At 49.7% G+C, this 27,661-nt stretch overlaps 1 protein-coding gene across 3 annotated transcripts; it reads left to right on the top strand.

Moving 5' to 3' along the window:
- The first annotated feature begins 682 nt into the window (after positions 1-682).
- SPP2 (secreted phosphoprotein 2) lies at positions 683-27,514 on the top strand. Of its 3 annotated transcripts, none has more exons than XM_051834144.2 (8): positions 687-962; positions 1,055-1,179; positions 5,415-5,537; positions 6,527-6,634; positions 14,025-14,079; positions 15,139-15,189; positions 17,089-17,184; positions 27,306-27,514. In XM_051834144.2, the coding sequence occupies exons 1-7, from the start codon at positions 884-886 to the stop codon at positions 17,172-17,174; spliced, it is 627 nt and encodes a 208-aa protein (XP_051690104.2). In that variant the 5' UTR covers positions 687-883; the 3' UTR covers positions 17,175-17,184; positions 27,306-27,514. The 3 variants fall into 3 exon arrangements, with proteins under 3 accessions (XP_051690105.2, XP_051690104.2, XP_051690103.2); XM_051834143.2 differs by lacking the exon at positions 27,306-27,514 and adding an exon at positions 24,207-24,310 and having other exon boundaries at positions 690-962; XM_051834145.2 differs by lacking the exon at positions 17,089-17,184 and having other exon boundaries at positions 683-962.
- Positions 27,515-27,661: the final 147 nt, after the last annotated feature.

Genomic DNA, 27,661 nt, shown 5'->3' with positions numbered 1-27,661 from the left:
TGCCCATTGCACAGCTGAAGAAGTTGAGGTTCAGTGGTGTTGAGCACCATCCCCAAGGGTGCTCCCCTGGCAAAGGGAGAGCCGAGATCCCGGTGCAGCTCTTCTTCAGGTGCAGGTCGGTGAGCTTCCCATGCCTGGGTTCGATGAGTAAGAACACAGTGACTTTCACATAACAAACTCTATTTCGTGTCGTGTATCCCTTTAATAACTTACAAACGGCCTGGGGATCGAATAGTACATGAAAATCATCAATAAGTAACTGCCTATCACAGAGGTGACATGCAAACACGGCTGCTGGCCGAGATTGACAAGAGGGGGCTAGTTCACAGCCGTTCACTCACGCCCGTGTTCTTGCTCAGAACTCCAGAGCCCGTGTAACATTCTCGTCTTCGTAGTCATAATTTCCCTCAAAGACATGCCCTTGACTGTTTTCCTGAACGGTCAACTTCCAAGGTCTGGAGAACCATGAGCGAGAACTCAACACACGATCCCCGAGAGCTGACCGTTTTGATGAGCGAGATTGTATCTCCTCCCACCAAAGAATGGAACTAAGAGGAGAAAACAAGGAGCCCAGGCGGATGAAACCCAGACAGAGAAGGTGAACAGCAAGCGTGGGTGGAGCCCCAAGCCCCTTGACGCCTTTTGCTGTGGGCTAAAGTCCTCCGGTGTGGTCTGAGCTTCCACAGTGGCCTCACGCTGGAACCTTTCCACCAAAGTCAGCAGTAAACATTGGCCCCAGGATCAATCGCTTCTGTGTAGGCCACAGGTTCTGCGATCAGAGAGCAAGCAGCAGGGCCACGTTGCACCGGGCTGGTGGCTCCCGGAAGAGCTGTCACCCCCGAGTCCCCACGGAGACAAGTCCCCCGGCCCCCAGATCGGAGAGATGCTGTCCGGCACGGAGAGGGTGGTGATGAGGGTGCTGCTTGCATTTGCTCTTGGAGCGGACCTCTGGTCCTGCGCAGGTAAGGAGCTCTGTGCCAGGGCGCCTGCTGCGGGCGGGGCACAGGCCCCCGGCCCGTGCGGCCTGACTGCCGCCGTGTGCTTGTGTGCCCAGGCTTCCCCGTGTACGACTACGAGCCTGCCTCCCTCCGGGAAGCCCTCAGGGCCTCCGTGGCCAAGGTGAACTCGCAGTCGCTGAGTCCGTACCTGCTCCGGGCGTTCGGAAGCTCGCTGAGAAGAGTAAGTGATTCAGGGAGATTCCCCTCCCGCCTCGACTCTGCCTTCTCTCTTGGCTTCTGTCAGCTTATTGGCCGTGCTTTTCAAAAGCGTCTCCAGTTTAAAAACAATAGCGAGTGCACCTCTTCCGGGACAGAGGAAGCATTTGTGACATCTTTGGCTGTGACGCTTTCAATGCCACCTCTGAAGCCTGATCCTTCTGCTGTTTCCTGCCCCTACATCCTCACCCCCCTCTCCCTGCCCCCGGCCCCTGACCCCAGCCCCTCACGCATTTTATCAAGAATTTCTCACTGGAAATTCTGCTCCGAAGACTATAGGAAATAAATTCTGACTTCTGAGCTAAAGAAATCCACTCTCCTCTGTCGATGTGACATTCCATTTCCTGCTAGCCTTGGGGACTAAGCAAGGAGGGCCTGGGGTGGGGGTGGGGGCTTCTGATGGCTAAGTCTGTGACGTTAGACCCCTGGGGACAAGTCTCCACACCCCCCCTTCCCCGGGTGATTCCACTGGTTATTATCGACCTAATGGGGCTCATGTGGGGGCAGGGACAGAAATACCCTCCAGCGGATTCAGCTGAAGGTGGCAGCTGGGCGTCGTCTGTGACGTTACAGGTCCTGGGCCTGAGAACTCGGTGCAGCTGGGCTGCGTGGAACAGGCGTGAGGATTTGGTGGGGAGCGTCCCCGCTGCTCAGGCGGACTTCTCTGCTCCCTTCGCCACCCCTCCTGGCTGCCCCCTTAGCTTGCGCTTAGCTCATCCCCCCTGCTGCTCCGCAGTGCACAGGGCGCACGGTTTCCCAGCTCTAATCTCCAAGTACAGAATCTCCACCTTGACCTTCTCCTTGGGAAACTGCCTCCGTTTCACTTTTCCAAGTCCCAAAGGGATTTAATCAAATTGGCCCAGCTGTCTTCCCTAACTGGGTCGGCTACAGCTTACACGTGGTGTGTTTCCCCGAATTCATGCAAGAGTTAAATTTCCAAAGTCCTGTGTTAATGGAATGAAGAGGGTGGGAACTTACTGAGACCCCGGGGGGGGGGGGGTAGAGAGGGGTCTTCGGGAAGTGGCTGGCTTTAGCTAAGTTCGTTAGGGTGGTGGCCCCATGATTGGATCCTGGTGACGTTATCAGAGGAGGGACAGACACAGAAAGGCACAGTCCTGTCTTTTGCCTTGTGATGTTCTGTGGTGCCCAAGATTCCACCACTAAAAAGGCACCTGCCATGAAGGCACACAGCCGGGAGCCTTCCAAGAGCCCCCGCCGTGTCGTGCTGACTTTGAGGCTGCACTGAGAGGTAAGCGGCCCTCTTGTCTTCATCAGGTAGCCTGCCTCCGGTATTTCATTATAGTAACGGACAAAAGGCCAGGCTTTAGTTAAGTGCCCACCCCAGACCCAGACTGCTGTGGGCACAGCCCTGGGTGCTGGGGTGTGAGAACCTCGCAAGACACGTGTGAGCAGCTGCTACGCTAGAGGTGAGCCCCTTCCAGAAGACTGCTGGGACAGAACAGAGTCCCACATGGATTGGCTAGCAGGCACCAGTTTCTGTTGGTGTCTAAAGAAACCCACTTGTGGCTGTGGTGTGGAGCTGGATTGGAAGTGGAGCAGCCAGGACTTGAACCGGCACCCATATGGGATGCTGGCACTGCAGGTGGTGGCTTTACCCGCTACACCACAGCGCTGGCCCCTGGGGCTCATCTTCAAAGCTCTCCTCATCATTCGAACATGCAGTCAGGCTTGAGAACCACTGGGTTTTACCAATAGACCTGGATCAAATACTCTAGCAACTGCCTTCCCTCTCGGGCTCCAAGCTTGCAGAAGGATGAGAGAGGGTGGGGAAACGTGAGCAGCGCCCATGGCTTCCTTGCTCCAGGCTTGACCTTAGCCTCACTTGGATTGTTCCTCAGTGGACCCACGCGAGAAAGGGAAGGTGGGCACAGCCCTGCGCTGGGACAGATGAGGCTGAGCTCAGGGTCTCCTGGGGGAGAGAGGGAAGGGAGGTGCGAGGGACACAATTAAATTCATTAATCCAGTTCATTTCTTCAGAGAAAACAAAGCATGCTGACAGTGGAAGGTGCAGGGCTGGAGCAGGGGCCAGAGGGGACCAAAGTCCCCATGGAGGCTGTCATGGCTGAGCTAAGACTCACTTGAGTGACAACAGTTTCAGACGTAGGAAGATCTCAACTTATTTCAGCCATACTCTGGGTTCTGGGTTCTGGATTTCTTATTGCGGTGCTTTTAGGCTGTCCTACGTTTGTCACACAGCCTGGAGCAGAAGTTCACCGGCTATGAGTTTGTGAAAGAGCAGACGTGACCGGGGTTTCTCCATTTTCTAGAAAGAGTGGTTGAAGATGCAAAAAAGTTGCAAAGTCATCTGTTTTAGTTCAATAAAATTATCTGTGCCTGAAAAAACCCACAGCTGAATCTTTTCAGCTTAAGCTTTTGAGTTGCCAGTCTGCTGTCATCAAATGCTTGAAGGTCAATGCTGACATGGGGATGGACACCTGGCCCAGCAATTGAGATGCCTCCATCCCATACCAGAAGGCCTGAGTGGTGCCTGGATTCTAGTCCTGGCTCCAGCTTCCTGTGAATGCAGACCCTGGGAGGCAGCAGTTTTTAGGCACTGGGTGGACCTCGGTGGGCTCCTACTTGGTCTTCCGGCCACCATCTTGCCCCTGGCCCAATCTGTTCACAGCAACCACAGTGACTCAGCAGTAACTCTGATGATTCCCTTGCAATGAGAATGAAATAGGAAAGCCTTCCCAAGGGCTGGAAAAACAGGTGTCTGTGTCTCCCCATCTCTCCAGCACCGTGGGTTCTCTCCTGCGTGTCTCCATGGCCGCACCATCAGACCTTTCTCTGCCCCAGTGTGTTGGCTCTGCTTTATCCTACACGGTGGGCTCCTTCCCAGCCTCCAAGTCTGTGTTCAGATTTCTCTTCTTCTGGAGACGTTTTCTGGCACTTTCTCCAAAGCAGCTGCCCCCACCCCTATACTGCACTCTTGTTGCTCTGTTCTCCATGGTGCCTTAACGATCCGGAATGATCTGGTTTAGTTTCCCCTGATGTATTTCCTGGGTGGCATCCCCTCTGGAACCTAAGCTGTGTGGTTTCTTTCCTGTCTGCCTCTGGTGCTCACACACAGCGAGCACTCAGGGAATCAAAGACTTCTGCATCCGCAGAACTTCCGGCACTTCTCAGAAAGTCTGGAAGCTTCCCCCAGTGTCGCACCCTTGGTAGAAAGGCATAGAAAATCACGCTCATTCACTCACAGATCCCAGCTGCTCAAGCAGGAAGCCAGGGCTGGATAGTATTCTGTGCAGAAGAGACACCCCTTGCTGGATGACCTACTTCAGAAATTGAGAAATTATAGAGCATTCCTTTAGGAAAAATGACACTTAAACATGCATGCAGTTGCTTCTGGTTATCTGCAGGAATAATGCTATTTAAAGTCACCGTAAATACTGGGTTCATAAATGCAGAATCCTAGCTTCCAGGGGGAACACAGGATTAGGTTTCTGCACGTCTTCAGTGACACCTTTTTCACCGACCCATCAATACATAGCCTTGTTTTTTGAGTTCTTGTTTGAATATAGCTTATTTATTACACACTGTTGGCTCATTAACATTGAACTCACCGCCAAAGGCCCTGTAAATTCACACCTAAACAGAGCTTGTCTAACATTTTCTCCCTAAGGCACATAGCACAGCTTCTGGCTTTTAGGAACGCTACACAGCTCTTCAGCTCTAGGCTTGGGGACTATTTTAAACAGGGATAAATTACTGCCCCAAAAACAAGAACTTGCAAAAACTGGAGCAGTAAGCAGAGCGCAGGAGGCACACATGTTTACTGTGGGAGGGGCTGATGCAGAAGGGTGGCCTGTCCTGTGCAGCGGGGTTGGGAATGTGCATGTTATAAGACTCATTTCTACACATGTCCATGAGTGGCTGAAAAGGGATTCTCAGTATTGATTTGGGGTTAAAGATAAGCTTTAGTGTACAGACACTGTATAAGTGTGAGATCCATGAGTAATGAAGGTCGATTGTCAACATAAATCGCTACACTATTAGGACATCAAATTCTGGTAAATCTCTGGTCTTGAGGACTATGGCACAAAACGAGGTGACTGCAAAGGCAATCGGTAGCTTTGGTGCTGAATGACTGCTTTACCACTGGCCAGAGGGGCTCGTTTCTAGGAGGAGGAACTTCACAAGCCCATCTATCGCAAACTGACCCTTGGTGTTTTGAAGGTCAATGCCTTGGACGAGGACACTGTGATCATGAATTTGGAGTTCAGCCTGCGAGAGACTACGTGCAGGGCAGATTCTGGAGGAGATCCTTCCACGTGCGCCTTCCAAAGGGGCTACTATGTGGTGAGTGTGCGAGGCAAGAGTGGACCCCAGAAAGTAATGTAGGGAGGAGCCCTGGTTCCTCAGTGTCCTGGAGCTGACTTGGAGTCACACGGAGAGCTTGGCTGCTTCCTGGGTGGCATCCGACCACACCGCTGTATCCAAACTCTGCCCTGGTGACAGCAGTGTGGTCCGGTGGCTGAGGACTTGGGCTCTTGAGCTGCAGAGTCTGTGGTCCTGAGTGAGCCTGGTATATTAACCCCTGACACCTGCGTTTGCTGCTCTTTTAAATGGGGGAGGAATTGTCAGTGTATTCAAGTGAATACAAAAAGGCCAACACCAAAGAAACATCCCAGGCACATCTCAAAGCTACTACAAATGACCATCAATCCCCGCCTGTGTTGCTGGCTCATGTGGCTTTATTTTGCTGTTGATAATTGTGTATAATGTCTTCCTCACTGGTCCAGGGTCCGTGAGACTGGGAACATGGCGTGACCATGTCTGTGTCCCTGTAACCAGAACAAGGCACAATGCTTGGTCAACACTCATGGGCAGGAGTCCTATCTGAATGGGACAATGCAGGTGCCAATCCAAAATTTGCTTTCCAACGTGTTTGCATTCGGCTTCAAGGTTTGTTGCTTTGAAGAAGATTGATTGTTTAGCTATTTGCTTCTTGAAACATTTCACTGTGGCTTACAAAGGATCCCAAACGAAGAGTCACAAGTGTCTATTTCTAAGGAAATGCGGACAAAGATGGGGAGGGAGTGGGTGGACCCGAGGCACCCACTCAGTGCCCATGAGGGGAACATTTGCTTTCCTGAGATATTCAAGGATTTCATTTCTTTCTGCTTTTAGTCCTGAGAGATTTTCATTTTGGAAAATTGAAATGCCTCCGTAAATTTTTCCCTTCTGTGTCATTTTGTCAGGTCCTGCAGTACTGCTTGATTTATTACGTAGAGTTCGCTCCTCCCATGACCTTCCCAAGGTGTGACTCATTGTTTTGTCTTTCCCAGCCAACACTCACGTGCAGGAGCACAGTGCAGATGTCTGCAGAGCAGGTGCAGGGTGTGTGGGCTCGCTGCCACTGGTCCTCCATGTCCGACTCTGACAGCAGTGAAGAGGTATGACCGGGGTCACACTGTCTTCGCTTAGCACCTCTTAGGGTCGGGGTGATTCTTCAAACAGCAGGGTGGTTTGAAACGGTCGTTGGATCATCACCCCGGGCTTAGCTAAGCACAACCTGGACACCTACCATCTCATTTTTCCATTTCCTCCACTTCTTCTATCCCTCACCCTCCCTCCCTCCCTCTTTCTCTTTCTCTGTCTTGCTATCCCACTCCAAGATTCGGGACGCGACCTCAAATAACAGTTATCAGATAGTTTTAGATCCAAGCGTGTGGCTCCTTAGTACTGTGGTTTAGTGGAAGGAAGAGGAACATTTTGGTTGGACCAGTGCTCGAAGCTGGGTACCAGTTCTGCAGTCCAGGTCAACATATTAACCTTCAAGATCCTCAGCTTCGTGGTCTGTTAAAGGATGGTGATACAGATCACCTTATAGGTTGCTGAGGAATCTTGTAATTAAGTTGATGGGCGTGACATGCCCATCCAGAACCTGGTATCTGTGGGTTCCCAGTGATGGCTGCACCCTTCTTCACTTCCCGATGGCATTGAAGGCGATTTCCAGTGAAATGAGTAATGTATAAATTTCCACCTTGAAATTATATTGCAGATTTATTGTATTGAATGGTAGGGAATGATATTGAAGAGTCTGGAGAGTGTGCTTCTGTCAGTCTAGGAAGATGTTTGATACAAGGTGTATTCTTGGTGATAAATATTTTTGAGTGAATAAAGAAAAAAGGAGAAGAAATGATCGAGTATGTGATACACAGAGGAAGTCTGTTGACTTTAAACTAGGGGCAGCGTAATTTTACACGACCTGTTCACTTGTACATTGCTTGTTCATGGGTATTGTTCTTAACAGGCATTTACAAAATGTTTCTATTATTATACAAGCTAACCTGTTCCACATCTTTCTCTATTCTCACATTTTTATTAGTCTTTCAGGATCTCATTCTCTAGTGAAAATGACATTAAAAGAGTATGAAGTTTCAACTTCAGTAATTGCATCTACGAGTTAATGTCCCCATCGTATTAATATACGCACACCCTAACTATGTTAGAATTAGGAAGTAATGAAACCAACTACCAGGGAACTCCCATGGTGAGGTATTGTGTGTACAGGCTATTCACAGTTTCCCAAGTTTCTCATGAGTGTAACTTCATGGGCGGATCTCACACGCACACGGCCAGCTTTTGAGGGTCAGTTCCAAGGGATTTCTGAGCTTGCTACAGAGCCGTAGTCCAAGGATCTTTTGGTGATGCCGGGGCAAGTGCCCAGGGCCTCTTCTTTATCAACTCCACTGAAATGTCGGGGGAGCCCTCACACACGGGAGGCCCCGCTGCCACAGAGCTCACGGGGACCCAGTGTATCACCTCACAAGGGTGCTGTTAGCGTTGGCTTTGCGGTTTGTGCTGGGGGAGAGGCAGTGGGGAACAGGACAAGCAGGTCCCAGGGAAGGCAGCCACTCAACGGGAGCTACTGTCTCTCCTGAGGCCTGTGCAGGGGACCATGTGCAGAGAGGAATAGACGTCCCGTGCATGTGTTGGGGGCAGGGGTAGGAAGAGCAGGGAGAGTGTCCATTCCTGGGGAACTGACCTTCAAACCAAGGGTGGGGGAGGGACGCAGGGTGTGGCGGGCAGGGTGGAAAGGAGCGACAAGCACACTGGAAATTGTTGAGCACATCTGAGAGGAGCTGGTGGATTAGGAATAAGCACAGTCCAGTGCTGAGAGGCCCGAGGAGCAGCTGGAAGGAGTGGCAGCTCAAGGCAGGCCTGCGGGTCAGCCAGGGATTCTTGACTTCACCCTAATGAAAAGGGGCACTTCTGAAAGGCAGTGATTAGATGGCCGGCGCCGTGGCTCACTTGGCTAATCCTCTGCCTGTGGCGCCGGCATCCCATATGGGCGCCGGGTTCTAGTCCCGGTTGCTGCTCTTCTAGTCCAGCTCTCTGCTGTAGCCTGGGGGGGGGGGGGTGGTGTAGTGGAGGATGGCCCAAGTCCTTGGGCCCCTGCACCTGCACGGGAGATCAGGAGGAAGCACCTGGCTCCTGGCTTCGGATCGGCGCAGCGCCGGCCATAGCAGCCATTTGAGGAGTGAACCAATGGAAGGAAGACCTTTCTCTTTGTCTCTCTCACTGTCTATAACTCTACCTGTCAAAATAAAAAAAAAAAAAAAAAGAAAAGAAAAAAAAAAGAGAGGTAGTGATTAGAGGGTGCCCGAATCCCATGAACAGACGGCTGCCCGGTAAGAGTGGGTCCGGAGCAGAGCAGGTGAGAGAGAACAGAACTTAGCAGCCAATGTTGGGAGAAATGGATTCTAGTTCCCTCTATGACCTGTAACACAATCGAGTTAATTTAACCATCAGCCACCTCATTTAACCCCTCTTCCATCTTCGATTCCAGAAGTTCGCTCTGATTGCACAATCCACACATCTATTGCGACTTTCTAATTGTAGGGCCAAGTCCACTCTTGATGTTCCTCCCCCCCTCCCTCCTCCTCCTCCTCCCCCCTCTTCTCTCTTCTCCCGCCTCTTACTGCAGGCAGCAGAAAGGGAAGCCACAAGCTACTCTAGACTCACATCCGCTGAGCTTAGGGGGTCGAGGGAGCCTCCCCAGCACTGGTTAGAGAAATATTTTTGCCTCCCTTTCATTGTCTTGGGTCACAGGGTCCTGTGCTTTTTGTTCTCGTCTTTTATGCGTGTAATTTATTTATTTGTTTTAAATTATACATATCTGTTCTATTCAATGTGATATTTTACACATATTATATACTGTTTTTCATTAATTAATGTTTATTTGAAAGGCAGAGACACAGGAAGTGAAGCAGAGGCAGACAGAGACCAGCATCTACTGGTGCCCTGCCTAAACACCCACAGCAGTCAGGGCTGGGCCTGGCCGTCAGTCTGCATTTCCCATGGGGGTAGCCAGGGTCCAAGTATTTGAGCCATCGTCTGCTGCCTCCCAGGGCACACGTTAGCAGGAAGCTGGAATCGGGAACAGAGCTGGGACTTGAACCAGGCACCCTGAATTCCAGGTGGCGTTTTAACTGCTGCACCAAATGCTCACCCCAAATAATCCTCATTTCTAAAGTGACGTTTTTATTGAGGCACAATCCCCATACCCTATAATGACTTTTCTAATTAGTGATTTAAATTTCTGAAGGCCATAAATACATGTATACATGGTATACAGAGTGATGCTTTGATACATGTAGACATTATGTAAAGATCAAATTAGAGTAATTGGCACATCCATTTCTTTAAATATTTGTGATGAGAACATTAAAAACCTTGTCTTCTAGCTATTTGGAAATGTAGAATACATTATTAAGCATAGTCACCCTTCACCAGAGCTAGATAGTTCTAGAAAGAGCTAGATGGTCACTTATCTAACTGTCGCTCTGCACCCACTGACGGCCCTCTCTCCACTCCTCCTGGCCACCCCATCCCTGCCTTGTGGTGGCTGTAATTCTACACTAACTTCTGCGCAGTCAGCTTGTTTAGATTCTACACGTGGATGAGGTCATGTGTATTCGTCCTTTAATGCCTGGTTATTCTCCCTAACATGACGTCCTCTAGCTTCATCTGTTGTCATGAATGACAAGATTTCAACCTTTTATGGCTGACTAGCATACCATTATTTGTGTGTGTGTATTTTATATGATCTACCTATGTATCATTCTATTGTTCTAACTATATTTCCATCCGCATCCCCATCCCTATCCCCATCCCCATCTCCATCTCTATATATACACATACATTTTCTTGGTCTGTTCATCTACTGGTGGACACTTTGGTGGACTCCATATCCTGGCTGTTGGCAATAGTGCTGTGGTAAACAAGAAGTGCCAATGCCTCTTTGACACTGATTTATTCTCCTGTAGTATATCAGTATTGGAATGCCAGGTCATAGCATAGCTCTATTTACAATTTTTAAAGGATATTATACTATGTCAATACTTTTGGCAACTTATTTAAAGTGAATGCATTTTTTCAAAAACACAAATTGAAAAAACTGACATGGAAATAAAATAATTTTTGATTAGCCTCATATGTATTCAAGAAATTAAATCCATTTAAAATAATCCTCCTCTACAGGTAAGCAAAGGCCTAAGTAATTTCACTAATGCATTCCATCAAACTTTTTAAAAATAAATAACAGCCCACTAATATGTTCTTTCAGAAAATACAGGATAAGTATTTTCCAACTCATTTTAAAAGACCAGTGTAAGCCTGATATCAAAACCTAATGAATAAAAGGGAAAAAAGTACTGGGCCATAGTCCTAATTAATACAGATGAAAAAGCCCCTGACTAACTCTACAGTGAATAAAATCGAGAAAAAAATAAAAATTAAATATGAATAGTCTTAAATCCCTTCTCTTTCTCTTTTGTGTGTCTGCTCTACTGTTGATGTTTGCATTTTTGCATGTTTTCATAATGGCAGTTAGTATACTTTTGCTTTTTTTTTAAGATTTATTTATTGTACTTGAAAGTCAGAGTTACACAGAGATAGGAAAGGCAGAGAGAGAGAGAGAGAGAGAGAGAGAGAGAGAGAGAGAGGTCTTCTCTCTGCTGGTTCACTCCCCAGTTGGCTGCAACGGCTGGAGCTGCGCCCATCCGAAGCCAGGAGCCAGGAGCTTCTTCCTGGTCTCCCACCTGGGTGCAGGGGCCAAGGACTTGGACCATCTTCTACTGCCTTCCCAGGCCACAGCAGAGCTGGATGGGAAGTAGAGCAGCCAGGACTCGAACTGGCGCCCATATGGGATGCTGGCGTTTCAGGTCAGGGCATTAACCCTCTGCGCCACAGTGCCAGACCCATACTTTTGCTTCTAATGAGGCTCCCTTAAGCACTCTGTCGGGGCAGTCTGCTGGTGGTGAATTCCTTCAGCTTCTGGCTGGCATGGAAAGTCTTCCCCTCATTTCTGAAGGGTAGATTTGCTGGGTCTAGCACCCTTGGCAGGCAATGTTGTTTATTCAGGACTTTGGATATTTAATCTCTTTCTCTCCTGGCCAGCAAAGTTTTATCTGAGAAGTCTGCTGTTAACCGAATGCAGAGTCACTTATGGGTGACTTGCTCTCTCACTGTTTTTGGAATTCTCTCTCTCTCTCTCTCTCTCTCTCTCCCTCCCTCCCTCCCTCCCTCCTCTCTGACAGTTTGACTACGGTGTTGCTTGGAGAGTTTCTGGGTTGAATCTGTTAGGGATCCTTTGGGCTTCCTGGACCTAGATGTCCATATCTTTCTCTAGATTCAGACATTTTTCATCAAGTACTTCCTTGAATGGACTTTCTTTGCATAATTTACCCATATTTTCTCCTTATGGAACAATATATAGCTTGATGGTGTCCCATAGTCTTGAAGGCTGTTTTTGTTCTTTTAAATTTCTTTTATTTATATATTTTTATGTATTTGAGAGGCAGAAAGACAGACAGACAGAAACGGTGAGCTCTCACACTCTGCAAATGCATGTAATGGCTGGGGCTGAGCCAGGGCTGAAGATGAGAGGCAGTAACGCAATACGTGGCTCACATGTCGGTGGCAGAAATCCCGCTGCTCGAGCCACTGCCTCCCTCCCAGGGCCTGTCTTATCAGGAAGCCGGAGTCAGAGTCAGAGCAGGAATTGCACCCAGGCGCTCGGATGGAAGATGTGGGCATCCTGATCAGGGACTTACCTGCTGGGCTCTTCATATTTCTTTTGGGGTAATGGGGTTATTTCAAAAGACCTGTCTTCAAGCTCAGAAGGTCTTCTCACTCAGCTCTGCTGTTGAGGTCCTCAATTGTATTTTTAAATTTTATTCATTGAATTCTTTAGCTCCAAGATTTCTGCCTTGTCGTTTTCGTGTTCTGTATGTTTCCTGACTTTCTCATCCATATCATGAGTTGTCTTCCTAATGCAATTGAATTATCTCTCTGTATTTTTATGAATTTAATTAAGCTTCCTTAAAATCATTATTTAGAATTCTTTGTTAGGCTATTTGTCCATTCCCATTGTTTCACAGTAGAGTTACTATGGTCCTTTGGAGGCATAATGTTATCTTGTTTGTTCATACTTCTGTGCCTCTCCATTATTTTTTTAAGGATTTGTTTATTTGTGGGAAAGGCAGAGTTATAGAGAGGCAGAAGCAGAGAGAGAAAGAGAGAGAGGGAGGGAGGGAGAGAAAGAGAGAGAGGTCTTCCATCTGCTGGTTCACTGTCCAGATGGCCAGAGCTGATTGATCTGAATCCAGGAGCCAGGAGTTTCCTTCAGGTCTCCCACACGGGTGCAGGGGCCCAAGGACCTGAGCCGTCTTCTACTGCTTTCCCAGGCCACAGCAGAGAGCTGGATCAGAAGTGGAGCAGCCGGTACTCGAATTGGAGCCCATATGGGATGCCGGCACTGCAGGCGGTGGCTTTACCCGCTATGCCACAGTGCCGGCCCCCTCCGTTGGTTTTTTGCATCTGGTGGGTTAGTTATTCCACCAATTTTGTAGGGTGGCTTTCACAGGAAGACTTTCTGCTGGGGCTGTGACCGAGGGTGTGGACGAATGCCCTGCATTGGCTTTAGTGATGCGTGGGGTTTCAGTGCAGTGTCTGTTTCCTCCTTCAGCCTTCATCCACACTGGGGTCCTGGGCTGTAGGACTGTGACAAATGCCTGATGATTGTCATTTGTAAAGCTTCCTGGAGAAATACCTACCAAGTCATTCTCAGTCTTACTTGTGTTTTCTAATTGCTGGGTTACATGTGTTGTGTTTCCACTTTCTCCGTGGTGCCCTTTGATGAACTTCAGTTTGCTCTTTTTCCGTTGCAGTTCGCATGTCCCACAGCTAGGCTGTGACCCCTTCTGACTTCTGTTTTGTGTGAGGAAGGGACTGCAGTGGGGATCTCCAGTTGTGCCAGTGCCATTTGTTGAAACCACTGCTGTTTCTCCACGGAATGGTCTTGGCGTACACCCCTCCTAGGCCACTGGCCGGGGGGCACCGTGGGCACCAGGGCCCTCAGGGAAGGTGGTGATACAAGCAGTCACCTCGCTTTGGGGACTGTCCTGTGGAATTTCAGTGGCTCCATGAAAACCTTTCTCGACTGGAGATGTCATGGAGACCTCACAGAGAGAGAATCCTAGAATTCAGCTCGGTCTGTCAGTATATAGAGCACAATCCCGCTTCCGACCCGCGCCATCTGGGAGTCCGTTTGGAGTGTCCTGAAAGGTTTGGAGTCCATTTCAACTCCGTGTAGGTTGCTCTTGCCTGAGTGCTTTTGTAAATGTCCATCTTTGGTATCTCATGAGTTAATAAGCCATTTTATTTCATTAGAAATGAATTCTGTGTCAGAGCCCTCTGGGTAATATTCACTGTCTTACAGTGTGGCTTCTTTTCTTTTCCATGCGCGGGTGTGTACCGATTGCTGCATTTCCTTAGATGATCTTTGGAGACGTGGTGCGAGCCTACGCATGGAGAAATGAGTATCCACTGGGTAAGCTGAGATGGGTTCCTCATGTTTGTTTTTCTGAAAGGACTTCATACTGAAGCTCTTTGTTAGTGAGTCATTTAAAGCTAGAAATATCTATATATAAAACCTTCAAATATGGTAATTATATAAATAAGCATTTTGTTTCACTTTTGATTCTTTTTTTTAAACGATTTATTTATTTGAGAGACAGAGTTACAGAGAGGGGTAGAGACAGAGAGAGGTCTTCCATTGGCTGGTTCACTCCCCAGATGGCCACAACAGCTAGAGCTGTGCCGATCCGAAACCAGGAGCCAGGAGCTTCTTCCAGGTCTCCCACGTGGGTGCAGGGGCCCAAGCACTTGGGCCATCTTCTACTGCCTTCCCAGGCCACAGCAGAGAGCTGGATCGGAAGTGGAGCAACCAGGACTCGAACCAGTGCTCACATGGGATGTCAGCGCTTCAGGCCAGGGCTTTAACCCGCTATGCCACAGCGCTGGCCCCACTTTAGATTCTTATCACTAGGTCATAATAACACAAGTGTTCATTTCACACTTTATATTTTTACAGTTTGTTTCAATACACGAGTGCATTTGGTGATTTCAGCATCTCTCTCGGATACACAGGGCCAGTAGGGCTTCCCCTCAAGAGAGTCCCCTAGTTGGGACGTGCGGGTTCCTCCCTGAGTACCGCCTCAGTCACAGGGCCCAGGTGTGTCATAAGGTAGAGCCGGGAGAATCAGGGCCGAACCGCACCTGACTGGTTGGAACTGGCCTCTGCGGTCCTCTGGGGGTGCCTGGAGCTGACCGTGCCTTTGAGAGTCTTGGCTGGAGGACAAGGGCTCTCTTTTGGTTCTTTGTCGTGTGGTCTCACCTTCCAGATGGGATTGGCATGTTGTCCGAGGACTTAGGGGCCAGGTCTGCACCCTTGAGGGTTTTTCCTATGGGTGCTGTTGGCAGTGAGACTCCTTAGTAATCTCCCGTTGCTTCTTTGCTTACAAAGCACATTTGTGGCATCAGTAATAAAATTACAGAGAGTTCTAGAGGCAGGCACAGGCATCTCATTTGTGATGCTGCTGTGTTACAGGCCTCACCCGTGATGAGCCCAGGAGCCAGCGCTTATACGATCCGTCGCTCGGTAAGTGGCCCACCCCCGCTGTGGACACCACCAGCTGCTTTCCTGAGCAGCCCCACCCCTGCTGAGCCCATCTCCTGGGAACCAAGTCCCTGGAATATGACACATCACGAGTGACAGTGAAAAGAATAGTCATACAGGAGCCCACTTTGCAAGTCAACGTAATGGAGCCCAGAGCTTTAGCTTTTCTCCTGCTCCGCCGTGAGCGTTTCCTGAGCGGCCCAAACTCCAAGGAGTGCATCTCTTCTGTGCCCCACCAAACTCCTTAGGAATCGGATGAAGCTACCACTTAGTCCCGCCCCTCAGACAGATCTGCCTTCTCCTGTTATATTTACCAGAGCTCTGTGACAGGTGCACGTTGACCTGCCTGTGCAGCTGGAGAAGTGAGTCCCGACTCACGGCGTTAATGGAAATATACAAACGCTCACCCTGTATGTACCAGTCGCTTACCACAATTTGCTCCTTCAACTCTCACAACCACCCCGCGAGGCAGCTCTGTGTCCTTCCTCACTCCTTCAGGGAGCAAATCAAGGCTCAGCGAGGCGCTCTGAGTCCTCGGGATGGCGCTGCCACTGTGGGACTCTGCCGGGCAGAGCGGCAGACAGGACTTTGGACAGGGTTTTGGGGCTCTAGCGCCTGTGTGTGTTGCATGCTGCTTTCCGGAAGCATGGTGGACTCTGCCCCATGTTCAAAGCGTTTCGTTGGAGTGAAGAACACAGACATCAATGCATTTCAATGAGATTAATATTTGGTCTTCCCTAGACAATGTTTCAGTTTACGTGACGTGTTAGTGCTTAGAACATGAGGCTGGATTGAAACAACACAGCAAAGGTGGCTAGGCTTTCTACCTCTTCCAGCTTGACACTTTGGGTTATTGTAACAGTGTGATCACTGCTGAAAAATGTTTTTATTTGAATGTTTCTGGAATGCAAATGCTTCTGTTCTTTTTTGTTTGTTTGTTCCTGTTTTTTTTTTTTTTTTTTTTTTTTTTTTTTTTTTGATTCTCTGTACTGGTGTCAGTCTTGCTTTGATTTTGGGAGTAGCCTACAGTCATTTGGAAACAAATCTGATAAGTCAGATCAACAACAACAAAAAACTATGCATGCATTCAAAAAAATTTTTTGCACCAAAACCAGCTTATCTTTTAATTCCATTTTCCCTGAACTTCCTGAGGTCCCCTTGTATACGGGAAAATGTGTGTAGATAGGTTATATGCAGTATCATGCCATTTTATGTCAGACTTGAGCACTCTGTTGTAGGGGGCCCTGGAGCCATGTCCCCTGCGTAAGGAGGGGTGATGTCATCACGTGTGTGTTTTGTTGATCACACAGACCGATGTGGGAGGGGACTACTGGATTATGAACGATGGGAGACCATCCTGGGGGCTGGCTATGGTACTGGACAAATCCATTTAAGAGAAAAACACTGTATGGCCATAAGTTAAAGTGACCAGTCCTTTTCCATGACTCATAAGGTATTTCTAAGCCAAATTCTGAAAATATTTTGAGCCTTGGGAGCACCATGGACGCAGTCTCAGAAATTGCCTTGAACGTGACAATTTCATTTAACTCAAGAAATGTGTGTGACAGTCACGAGGCAGATCTCACGGAGGACGGGAGGATAAATAGGGCAGTCCCTGCCCTCGAGGGCTTGGAGCAGCGGCTGAGACAGACCACGCATGGCAATGCCAAGGAGGCAGACACAAGCCCTGGTCCCACGGCAGCGCAGTGCGGGAGAGTGAGGGAAGCTTGGCTAAGAGTCACAGGGCTGTGGCATCCTTGGTATTGAGTTGGTGGGTGGGTCCAGGGAGAAGGTCCTTCTTATTAATTCATAGTCACAACCCCAGGGTGTGTTGGAGGTTGGTATGACCGGCAGAGCCTCTGTGTGCCCTTTCTGTCTTAGAGACCGTGAGAAGGGCTTTTCCCCCTGGAAATGGAAGGTTCCCGAACTACCAGCGCAGAGCGAGAATAAGTCCTGTCTTTGAGTGATGGCCTTGAGGTAAGGACCGGGCCTGGCTCCTGCTTGGAAGGCACGCTGTAACCTGCTCGCCACCACGCATCTGTGCATTGCTGCTCGCCTGCAAGCCCCGCCTTCGCCTCCTCTCATCTCCTCCCAGACCCTGATCCTCAACCGTCTTCCCAAGCTCATGCCCTCTCAGTCTTCCCCACAGCACTCGGGTCTGTTGTCACGGATGTGACCAATTTTCTCTGCTTAAGACCAGCCAACACATGACAAGAAAAGCCACCAGCCCCTTCCTTCGGCCCAGTGCCACTCACCACAGCCTCGGCCTCCCCCCCCGCCCCGCCCCCCACTCAGTGTCTTGATACAGGTGTGGCTTATGGCTGCTGCCCCAACCTCCCATTCATTTTGCAAATTGGATTTTAATCCTACAAATCTATGCAGTATGACCCAGTTCCATCTTCCTGATAAATAACTTAACTCCCTAGCCCAATCCTCTCCATATTCTGTAGACTGCTCTGTCATCTCTTCCCCTTGCTGGGTTTTAACTATCACTGATGTGTACTTATGTCCCCATATGTGTCTCTTACCACCTTCTGTCCTGAGATCCAGCCCCAGTGTCAACTGACTACTGCAATTGGTTGCCAGGGGTATCCCATGAGCTCCTGAAGCTCAGCTAACTTCCTCCCAAGTTTCTCTTTTGTAATCAACAGCATTGTCATCCCAGCTCAGCTGTAACTCCCTTTGGGAGGTGAACTTTGCCATCACAAACCACTAAGTCACAGACGATGTCCCTTTCTGCATCTCCAGGGAGTGCTCAGTACAATTGCTGGTTCCCTCTCTGCCCATCCGACTGTCCAGGGTGGCCCGAGCAGCTTCCTCTGCCATGGCTCCCCCGTGCCCTGCCCAGAACCAGCCACACCCAGTACTCTCTCAGTACTTTACGTGGTGGGTGATGGACCCCTTTACTTTGGCTCCTCGAGGTCTTTTACCAAAAAGCAGTCAAGCAAGCATAGCACAGTTAATGTTTAACCACTGGCATCTGAAAGGAGTCAAATGACATTTTACTAAAATAGAAGAAAAATTCACCAATGAGGCCGCCTTGGATGAAAAATGCAAACGGTAGGGTTTCTTTCTAATCTGTGGCGCACTCTAAAAATAAAAACCAGCTTCATACTGAGATCAAGGAAGCTACTCATTAGGAAGAAATGAACTCATCGTATTCCTCTCTTATAAACCAAAATCATTTCCTTTTGCTTTACAGAGGTTCTCATAGGGCCACAGAGTAAAACTCTCGATGCTCTGGCTGCATTTTGTTGATTAATGGTAGTTTACAATTGAGCATGTGTGCATATATGTACTGCAATTTAAATGCAGCATCTGATTTCTATAAAGAAAGGGATCCCTGCCAACATGCCAGGTTAAAGGCACCGCAAACCAAAGACCGGAGTATGCAGCACTGGCCTCAATGTTGGTTTTGATTGATGTCCTGGTGATGTCCGTCTTGCAATGGCCTTCAGCGGGACGAGTGTCTACACTGTGCTCTGAGTCCCTAGAACCAGCAAATTGGCCAGGAAGCCAGGGACAGTGGGCCCCGGGAAGAGGCTCATCGAGTGGGCGTGGACCCATCAGAGCTGGTTGTGAGCCGTCTCTGATGCCTACAGAGGTGAGGCCGCCTCTTTCTCTCGGGGCTCAGCCTCCCCAGGGGTCTTTTACTGTTTGCTCATTTTTGTCCCTGCGAGGCCGTGGACTCGAGGCTGCCTTGCCTTGTCGTGTCTGAGAACTACTTGGTCTAATACGAAGTGAACATGTCATCGATGCCGTGTGCATGCATGTGAAATTCTCGGCCACGTCGCCCTTGCTCAGCTTCAGAATGCTAAGAATGGGTAGAGAGGGGAGTCCATCAGACTGGGAGGAAGGAGTGGGTGAACGTCCAATCAAAAGCAAGGTGGCCGTTTCCAAATTGTGGGCGTTCCATGAGGGCCACCCCATTTGTCAAGGGATCCCCAGAGCCTGGCCTTAGTCGGCGGAATAAACCAGGAGCTGATGCATTGATCTGTAATGTAACGAGTGCTCTGGAACTCCTTCGGGTTGCTAGGAAAGGCTGAATATGGAAGAATGGAGAGTGCAATGTAACCTTTGAAGACACAGCTCTGACAAAATTACTTTGTTACTTTAAAATAGGAAAGAGAAAGCATGCCCCAGGGATCAGTTGAAAGGCGAGTCCTCCGCCATCTCGGTGTTTGGAAGTGGAAACTCTTGGGACTTGGCAGCCCTGTCTCTCTGGAGAACCCCTGTCCCCAGCCGAGCAGTGTGAGGAAGGGGTCTCCCTTCAGGCCACCGGGCAGCTCTGCTGGCTTTCCATTTGTTTTGTTTTAAAGATTTATTTATTTGAAAATCTGAGAGCAAGTGAGTTCTTCCATCCACTGGTTCACTCCCCAGATGGCTGCAATGGCCAGTACTCGGCCATCACCTGCTGCTTTCTCAGGCACATTAGCAGGGAGCTGGATTGGAAATGAAGCCGCTGGGACATGAACCAGTGCCCATGTGGGATGCCAGCAACACAGGTGGTGGCTTTACTGGCTACGCGCCAGCGCCGGCCCCTGTGTGGCTTTTTTTGTTTGTTTGTTTGTTTTTTGACAAGCAGAGTGGACAGTGAGAGAGAGAGACAGAGAGAAAAGTCTTCCTTTTCTGTTGGTTCACCCTCCAATGGCCGCTGCAGCTGGCGCGCTGCGGCTGGCGCACCGTGCTGATCCGAAGCCAGGAGCCAGGTGCTTCTCCTGGTCTCCCATGGGGTGCAGGGCCCAAGCACTTGGGCCATCCTCCACTGCACTCCCTGGCCACAGCAGAGAGCTGGACAGGAAGAGGGGCAACCGGGACAGAATCCGGCGCCCCGACCGGGACTAGAACCTGGTGTGCCGGCACCACAGGCGGAGGATTAGCCTAGTGAGCCGCGGCGCCGGCCTGTGTGGCTTTCTGAAGCTATGCCCTGGAGCCACAAGGGGCAGTTCATCCTCAGGCCTTTGATCCACAGTGCAGGGTGAAAAGAATCCGTCTCATGATCCCAGCCATTCGCTCAGCTGTGCTCCCCTAATGCCCACTTTGTGCCTGGTCCCTGGCCCCACGAGCACCTCCACTCCCAAGGGTGAGAACCCTTCCCACACACTGCCTTCTGTGAACCCTGCCACAGTTCAAATGAAGTTGCATTCCTACAGTCTCTGTTTTATAGGTAAGGAAGCAGAGACATTCAGAGACCCCTGCTGTCAGAGGCAGCCAGTCGGGGCAGAGTGGGGCATTCCTACAGTCTCTGTTTTATAGGTAAGGAAGCAGAGACATTCAGAGACCCCTGCTGTCAGAGGCAGCCAGTGGGGGCAGAGTGGGGCATTCCTACAGTCTCTGTTTTATAGGTAAGGAAGCAGAGACATTCAGAGACCCCTGCTGTCAGAGGCAGCCAGTGGGGGCAGAGTGGGGCATTCCTACAGTCTCTGTTTTATAGGTAAGGAAGCAGAGACATTCAGAGACCCCTGCTGTCAGAGGCAGCAGGGGGGCGGAGCGGGGATTTAGCTCTTGATGTCCGCGTGTTCCCGCAGCCTCTCTTTTGCTTCCTGGGACACGTCTCCCATTTGGAAAATAGCACAAGACAGCATAGCATCCAGGGTTACTTGTCCAAGACGCATTTGTCACGTGTTGGGGGAGAGCCGGATGTGTAGCTGCCAACTAAAAGGCAAAGGTTTGAATGGATAGGAAGTGTTGGAGGCAGAGCTCTCCACCACCAGGTGCAGGGGCTGCCCCAGTGGCTTGCTAAGTGATTTCAACATTTGGATGTCAGCAGTGACTACCCCTTGTCCTGATGCCCACCCACAGAAGGGAGCCAGATCCACCTCCCCCAAAATTGGAAAAGACCCAACCAAGGCTCCACAGGTGGAAACTTATGGGAACTAGAATCATGTATGCTTTTCTCTGATGCTCATGTTTGGCACAGTCCTGCCAGCTACTTCACCAAACACAGCTGGGTCTCGTTACCAGCAGTTGGTATAAAGTCACTGCCAACACTGAATTCGTGGGTACCCAGTCATTACAGGAGATTCAAGTCTCCCTTGAGCCTCTGGTCGTGTTGCCCTCGGTGGGTCCATAGGAAATCTTGTTGGTGTGTGGTTTTGTTTTGTGTGTATTGTCGACCCATGACATTGAACTCATGGGCGACAGCAGGTGACTCACATCTGAGCGAAGCTGGCCTGCCCACTTTCTCCGGAACACCAGGCAGCCCCGAACTAGGGGCGCTCATTTTAGATGGTGACATCATCAACAGAAAGCACAATAATGGGGGAAAAAAAACCTTGGCACTCCATAGAGCTCCAAAAACATGCTTGTTCAGAGCCCGAGAACTGACCTCAGGAAGCGCAGCCTTGCCCCGTCTGGCCTCAACTTGGAGCACCTGGGTAGAGTGACTGAAAGCCCTCCCTGCCCAGTGCATGTCTGAGGATGAGTGAGAAGGCACCCTGCCTGGGGTTACAAATAAGGATTAGTGAGCAGGTGAATTCCCACACAGAATCAGAATAACAGGGGCCAAGTGCACAGTGGTTCCCTGCACCCAGCTTATGCTTAGAATCTCTTTCATTTCTGTGTGTCCTTCTTATCCTGTCCCTAAAAAAACCAGTCTGCTTTGCTGCCCCAGGACCTGGCCTGCGCGGTGACCGCCTCTCCATTGCCTCCCCGACCCACTACGTCCACCCTTTGCCATGAACCTCTCAGCTGCCTGGGCTGCTTCTTTCCTGAAACCCTCTGACGTCTGAGACCTTGGCTCCCTCCGCCAGGTCTCCTCTCCAGCCGACCTTGGCCTGTGCTTCACGGATGGACCCCTGCTCTTCCTGCCGCCGCCCCTGCAACAGGGATGCTCCCCAGGGTTCCCAGCAGGACTCTGCCTCCGCTCACGGCCATGCCACCCCCCCCCCCCCCAGGGCTTCGCTGCTCACCTGTGTGAGGTTTACTCCGACCTCTATTCCACCCTGGCCTCCGTGAGTAAGCCACGGCACGGAGACACCCCATCCCGATATTCCACACCGTGCTCAAGGCCATCCCCTCTTGGGGACCAAGGCTTCATCCTGCATTGAGCTCACGTCCCAGCTACCCTGGCCTGGAACTGATTCTTCTCCGCCTCTCTCCTCCCTCTTCAATTGGTCACCGCGTTCTTCCAGTCCATCTTCTGAAGGGTTCCACAGCTCTGGCCTCTCTCCACGCTGTCTGCTCCCATCTGGCCTCATCCTTTCCTACCTGGTGTGTTCAGCACTGGGTTCTTCCTGTGGTTTTGTCTTGTTTCCCTCAGCGGGCACGTGTCAAACATCTCCTTAGCACAGGTTCTTACCAGGCCAAGAGCCCTGCTCACCTGGAGGTTGGGGTCAGAGTTCCTTAGCAATGTGGGACCCTGTCTGGGTCCCAGGTTCCGATCCTTCTCTGTCCCCTGATTCACAGGAAAGGGTCTCCAACAGCTGACTGTTTCACTGCCCCCACTGTGGGTCCCACCTCCATTCCCGGGACGCTGCTGCTGCAGTGCAACCCCCCCCCCCCCCCGATCCTGAGTGCAGCCCGCCTGTCTCCTCCAGAAATGCCTTTCCGTGGGGTCTCCTGCTTGTAGGCACCCCTGGAGCTGTTTTACTGTGCTGTGCTCCAACTACCGCCGCCTTCTCCACTAGCCCATGGTTTTGGTTTTGGTTTTTGAGGTTGAGGTCGTGTGTTAGTGATTTTTACAACCCCTAGTAAATGCTGAATGCGTATATGCTTACTCAATGGATAAACTGATAATGAAAAGATGATGGATGGATGGGTCAATGGATTGATGGGCGGATGGGTGAGTAGGTAGATGGATAGGTAGACAGATGAATGGGTGGATGGGTAGACAGATGAATGGGTGGATAGGTAGACAGATGGATGGGTAGATGGGTAAACAGATGAATGGGTGGATGGGTAGACAGATGAATGGGTGGATGGGTAGACAGATGAATGTATGGATGGGTAGACAGATGAATGGGTGGATGGGTAGACAGATGAATGGGTGGATGGGTAGGTGGATGGATGCATGTGAGGACAGATGGGTTGATGGACGGGTAGAGAGTTCAGTGGATGGATGGATGGGTGGATGGATGGATAGGTAGACAGATGAATGTATGGATGGGTAGACAGATGAATGGGTGGATGGATGGATGGATGGATGGAAGGAAGGATGGGTGGGTAGATGGATAGATGTGAGGACAGATGGATGGATGGGTGAATGGGTGAATGGATGGGTGGACAGAAGGACGGATGGGTGGATGCCTAGTCTCATCTCCACATGACCACAGCAGTGGCCAGCCTACTCCTTTAATGGTTTTATTGGTCCCTTCCTTCTCACCATCACATCACCAGTACCTCCTTAAAACAGGTTGAGTCCCAGCACTGGAGTCCAAGTGCAGATATTCTTTCTTTCTTTTTTTTAAGATTTATTTGTTTATTTGAAGAGCAGAGTTACAGAGAGGCAGAGAGAGAGAGAATCCGCTGATTCACTCTCCAAATGGATGCAATGGCCAGAGCTGAGCTGATCCGAAGCAGGGAGCCAGGAGCTTCCTCTGGGTTCCCCATGTGGATGCAGGGGCCCAAGGACTTGGGCCATCTTGCACTGCTTTCCCAGGCCATGGCAGAGAGCTGGATGGAAAGTGGAGCAGCCAGGACTGGACCCAGTGCCCATATGGGATGCGGGCACTGCAGGCAGTGGCTTTACCCTCTGCACCACAGTTCCAGCCCCAGGAGTGCAGGTTTTCCTCAGTCTTTCTGGTCTTCCCTTCTTGAGACTCGAGCTTCCTGTCTGGGGCTGGGTCTCCGTTCCCCAGACCCCGTGATCTCTTCTTCCTGTAGTCCTCTCTCACCTCTGCTCTTTGTTCAAGCAGCTGCCTGCTTTGTACTGTGTGCAAAGAGCCTCTCGGGTCTGTAAGTGAACCATGTCCACGAATCCTGGGTCTTGGGCATCCAAGCAGGAGTGTGAAGGCACACCAGGGAGACCGAACCCTCTTCCCCCTTCTCTCTTTCAACAGGAAGGCTCATGGGAGGAAAAGAAGTTCCAGTGGAGAAAGACACCATGTAATTTTGTTTTTCACCAGTTCCAGTCTGTAATAAAGGCCTTACTTTTCCTGCAAAACTCTTGTAATTGCCTGGTTTTTAAAAACAACACCATCAGATTTTTAGATGAGAAACTGATGGCAGGAGAAGAGTGGTGTTAGTCAAGGACTGTGAGAGTTGAGGATGCAGGAAGTGACTGTTTAGCGCATTTTACATCAAGGCACAATGGCTGTAACACAGTCTCAGGAAGCTCAGATGACTTGTAGGGCAACAAAACAACTCTGCACAGTATCCTCACAGTGGACACGAGGCATTATACCTCTGCCAAAGCCCGTGGGATAAACGCCACACACACTGAGTCCTATGCAAACTATGAGCCAGGGCTAATGATGTATCAACACTGGCTTATCAGTTATAACAAACACACTCATGCAAGACATTAATAATAGAGTAAATCGTTTGAGGTGGAGGCAGGGAGAGGGAGTAAATGGAAACTGTATGCTCAGTTTTCCTATAAACCAAAAAATAGTCCAAAATATTAAATTTATAGGGCCAGTGTTGTGGCTCTGTGAGTTCAGCCATCGCCGGTAACACTGGCATCCCATGTCACAGTACCGGTTCGAATCCAGCTGTTCCACATCCAATCCAACTCTGCTATTGAGCCTGGCAAAGCAGCAGAGACGACCCAAGTGCTTGGTCCCCTGCTGCCCCGTGTGGGACCCAGATGGAGTTCCTGGCCTCTGGCTTTTGCCTGGCCCAATTCTGGCTGTGGCAGCCATCTGGGGAATGAAACAATGGATCTCTCTCTCTCTCCTCTCTTTTTCTCTCTCCCTCTCTGTCACTCTGCCTTTCAGCTAAATAAATGAATATTTAAAACATTATTAATAAAAAATTATCTGGTGGCTAAAGAGAAGGAAGAATCCTAGCCAATCGCTGTCTCCATGAGAATACTGTCTTGCTTCTCCTTTGGGTTTGTCAGCATAGGAACCAGCAGGGGTCACCAGGAAGCACCCTGGGACCGGGGTCTGTGTTCCTCAGACCCCTTAGCTACAAGGGCACCCCAGTTTGGTGCCACTCCTGGAGCAAGGCCGACCGGGTAGTGAGAGGGTTGATGACGTGAGGGCCCAGACCCTGTCATGTGCTTCACCACGGCCGGAACCCACCTCAGTTGCTGTGGCTTTGGATGAAGAGGTCACAAGGGCTGTTCTCTGGATGGACGGTCACTAAGTTAGTGAGCCTGGACGTCGGTGATGCGGTTTAATTCTGCTGCCGTAGCACACTGATTCGCTTACTGCCGCTTTCAGTGCCAAGTGGGGCAAGTACCTACGGCAGCCTCATCCTCACTCCCCTGTTGTTGTCCAGAGCTTTCCTGGATATACCCGTGTGCATATTTTAGTACAGCTTTAAGGCCAGTTCTCAAGTTCTGGGGAAAAAAAATCCATCGGCATGCTGAATCAAATTAATCTGATCCGATTTTTAGATTTTTGTAGAAAAGATTGACATTTTTGAGTTTTGCCCTGTAAAACTAAGATACCCATCTCCACTTTCTGACATCTCCTTTTATGTGCCTTCATAGAGTTTAAGAATTTTCTGACATGTTTATTTGTATTTCTTTTAAATTTATTTGTGAATATTATTCTTTGTATTGGTTTTAAATGGGATCTTTTGTCATTATATTTTATAATGCAAGATTGGCTGACACAGATCCAGTGTTGCTCTTGTCTTCCTGCTGAAGTTGTAGACTGTTGCTAATAGGTTTTCAGCTGATACTCTGGGTACTGCACGTAGGCAACCATTGCTTTGGCACATGGTGATCACTTTGCCTCTCCTTCCAGTTTTCAGCGGTTACTCTTTTCCTGTGCTCTCTGCTGCGTGTGTTCCAGCAGGGCTAACTAGCAGATCGCCGACCAGCTGCCGGTGTTCCGTTCCTCCCTCCCTTTGCCAGCACTCTCCAAAGCATTTTAGTGTTTCTCCGTTTAGCACAATGCTGGCTTCAGGTTTGGTGGAACATGTGACTGTGTTTTTAATCCCATTAAAGTGGTACCTGTTCTTCCAATATTAAGAGTTTATAGCATAAATGTGTATTGAACTTTGTCAAATATCTTGATGTTATTTGTTTTCTATCAAAAATAGAACAAGGTGAGCTGTGTCAACAGCATCTCAGGGCAGCCCCGCTGGTTTCCTGCTCTTTAATACGTTTAATGTGGGATGTTTATGTCGTCATTCATAGAGGAGAAGGCTCTGTAGTCTCTTCTTGTGTCGTCTCTGGTTTGGGTACCAGTGTGAATTCCCTTCTGTCTTTACAGCCTCCCTGCGACACCTCACTCTGCCTCCCAACCTCCAACGCTAGCTTTATAAAGGCCTCTGTTTTTCAGCATCCATGGAGAGCAGATGTGACCACGTTTACGTTCAGGGCAGGATATTAACTACAGATGTAGTAATTTATAAATTAATCGGCATTTTTTAAGTTGGCTAATCTTTGGGTTCACCAGCCTTTTCCAAATATGTTTTCCCAACACATTTTTTTCACTTTCTTCTGGAAAGAGAGAGAGCTTATCAGCAAACCCTAGGCTTGGACATATTCAGTCCTTGCTTAGCCAGGTCACTGGCCCAGGAGAATGTGGGGATGTGGAAAGACAGATTACAAAACTGTCTGGTTTTTTTCTATCGATGTGTACATAGGGTCTGTGCAAGTCAATATTGTTGTTAAGCAAGGTTTCTGCCTTCCAACTCATCCCAGCCCTTCCCAAACAATTCCAGTTCCATAGGTTTTCACAGGCCAGAAGGATCAGAGCCATACTGGGCTCACCAGCTTGGTGTCAAAAGACGCAGATGGGGGGCCACTGGACCTGTGCACTCGGAACTCCCAGCGAGCTGTACCCAAGAACAAGCATGAGCAGGTCCTACAGGCTAGAATTCAGGAGAGGAATTTTCTGCCACACAAGGGCTTTGTGGATTTTCCAGGAGAGGTGCCCATCTGTCCTCAGCGTGGGGTTGAGGAGTGCAGTCACAGCAGGGGTTCCCTTCAGCTCCAACCTCTGTAGAGGACCAGCAGTGCCAACCTCCTCCTGCAGGTGTCGCTGTGCCACCGGGAGACAGCAGCTGGAGTCCCCCGCCAGTCTGATCAGAGCCGTTCTTTCCTGTGGAATCAGCAGACGTGTGGACAAGCATGACTGTGTGGCTCTCCTGGGACCCCTGGACAGGCGCTCACGGCTTTAAGATGGACTTGGCTGATGCTCCTGTGCCTTCAGATCTGGGATTAAAAATTGCCAGAGTTCAAATATTTAATGTTCTTCCTTGTTTTCTTTCCCTGGAATGTCTCATGGGGCCTGACTTGTGGCCAACATGTCACACACCGCACGGTCCCTCCCTCGCCCAGGCCACGGCAGGTGTGAGAAGCTGGGTCAGCTCTCTCGCCTGTGAGGCTGCT

Source organism: Oryctolagus cuniculus, chromosome 3, assembly GCF_964237555.1.
Source record: "Oryctolagus cuniculus chromosome 3, mOryCun1.1, whole genome shotgun sequence".
Lineage (NCBI taxonomy): Eukaryota > Metazoa > Chordata > Mammalia > Lagomorpha > Leporidae > Oryctolagus > Oryctolagus cuniculus.
This window is presented reverse-complemented; position numbering and strand designations above follow the sequence as displayed.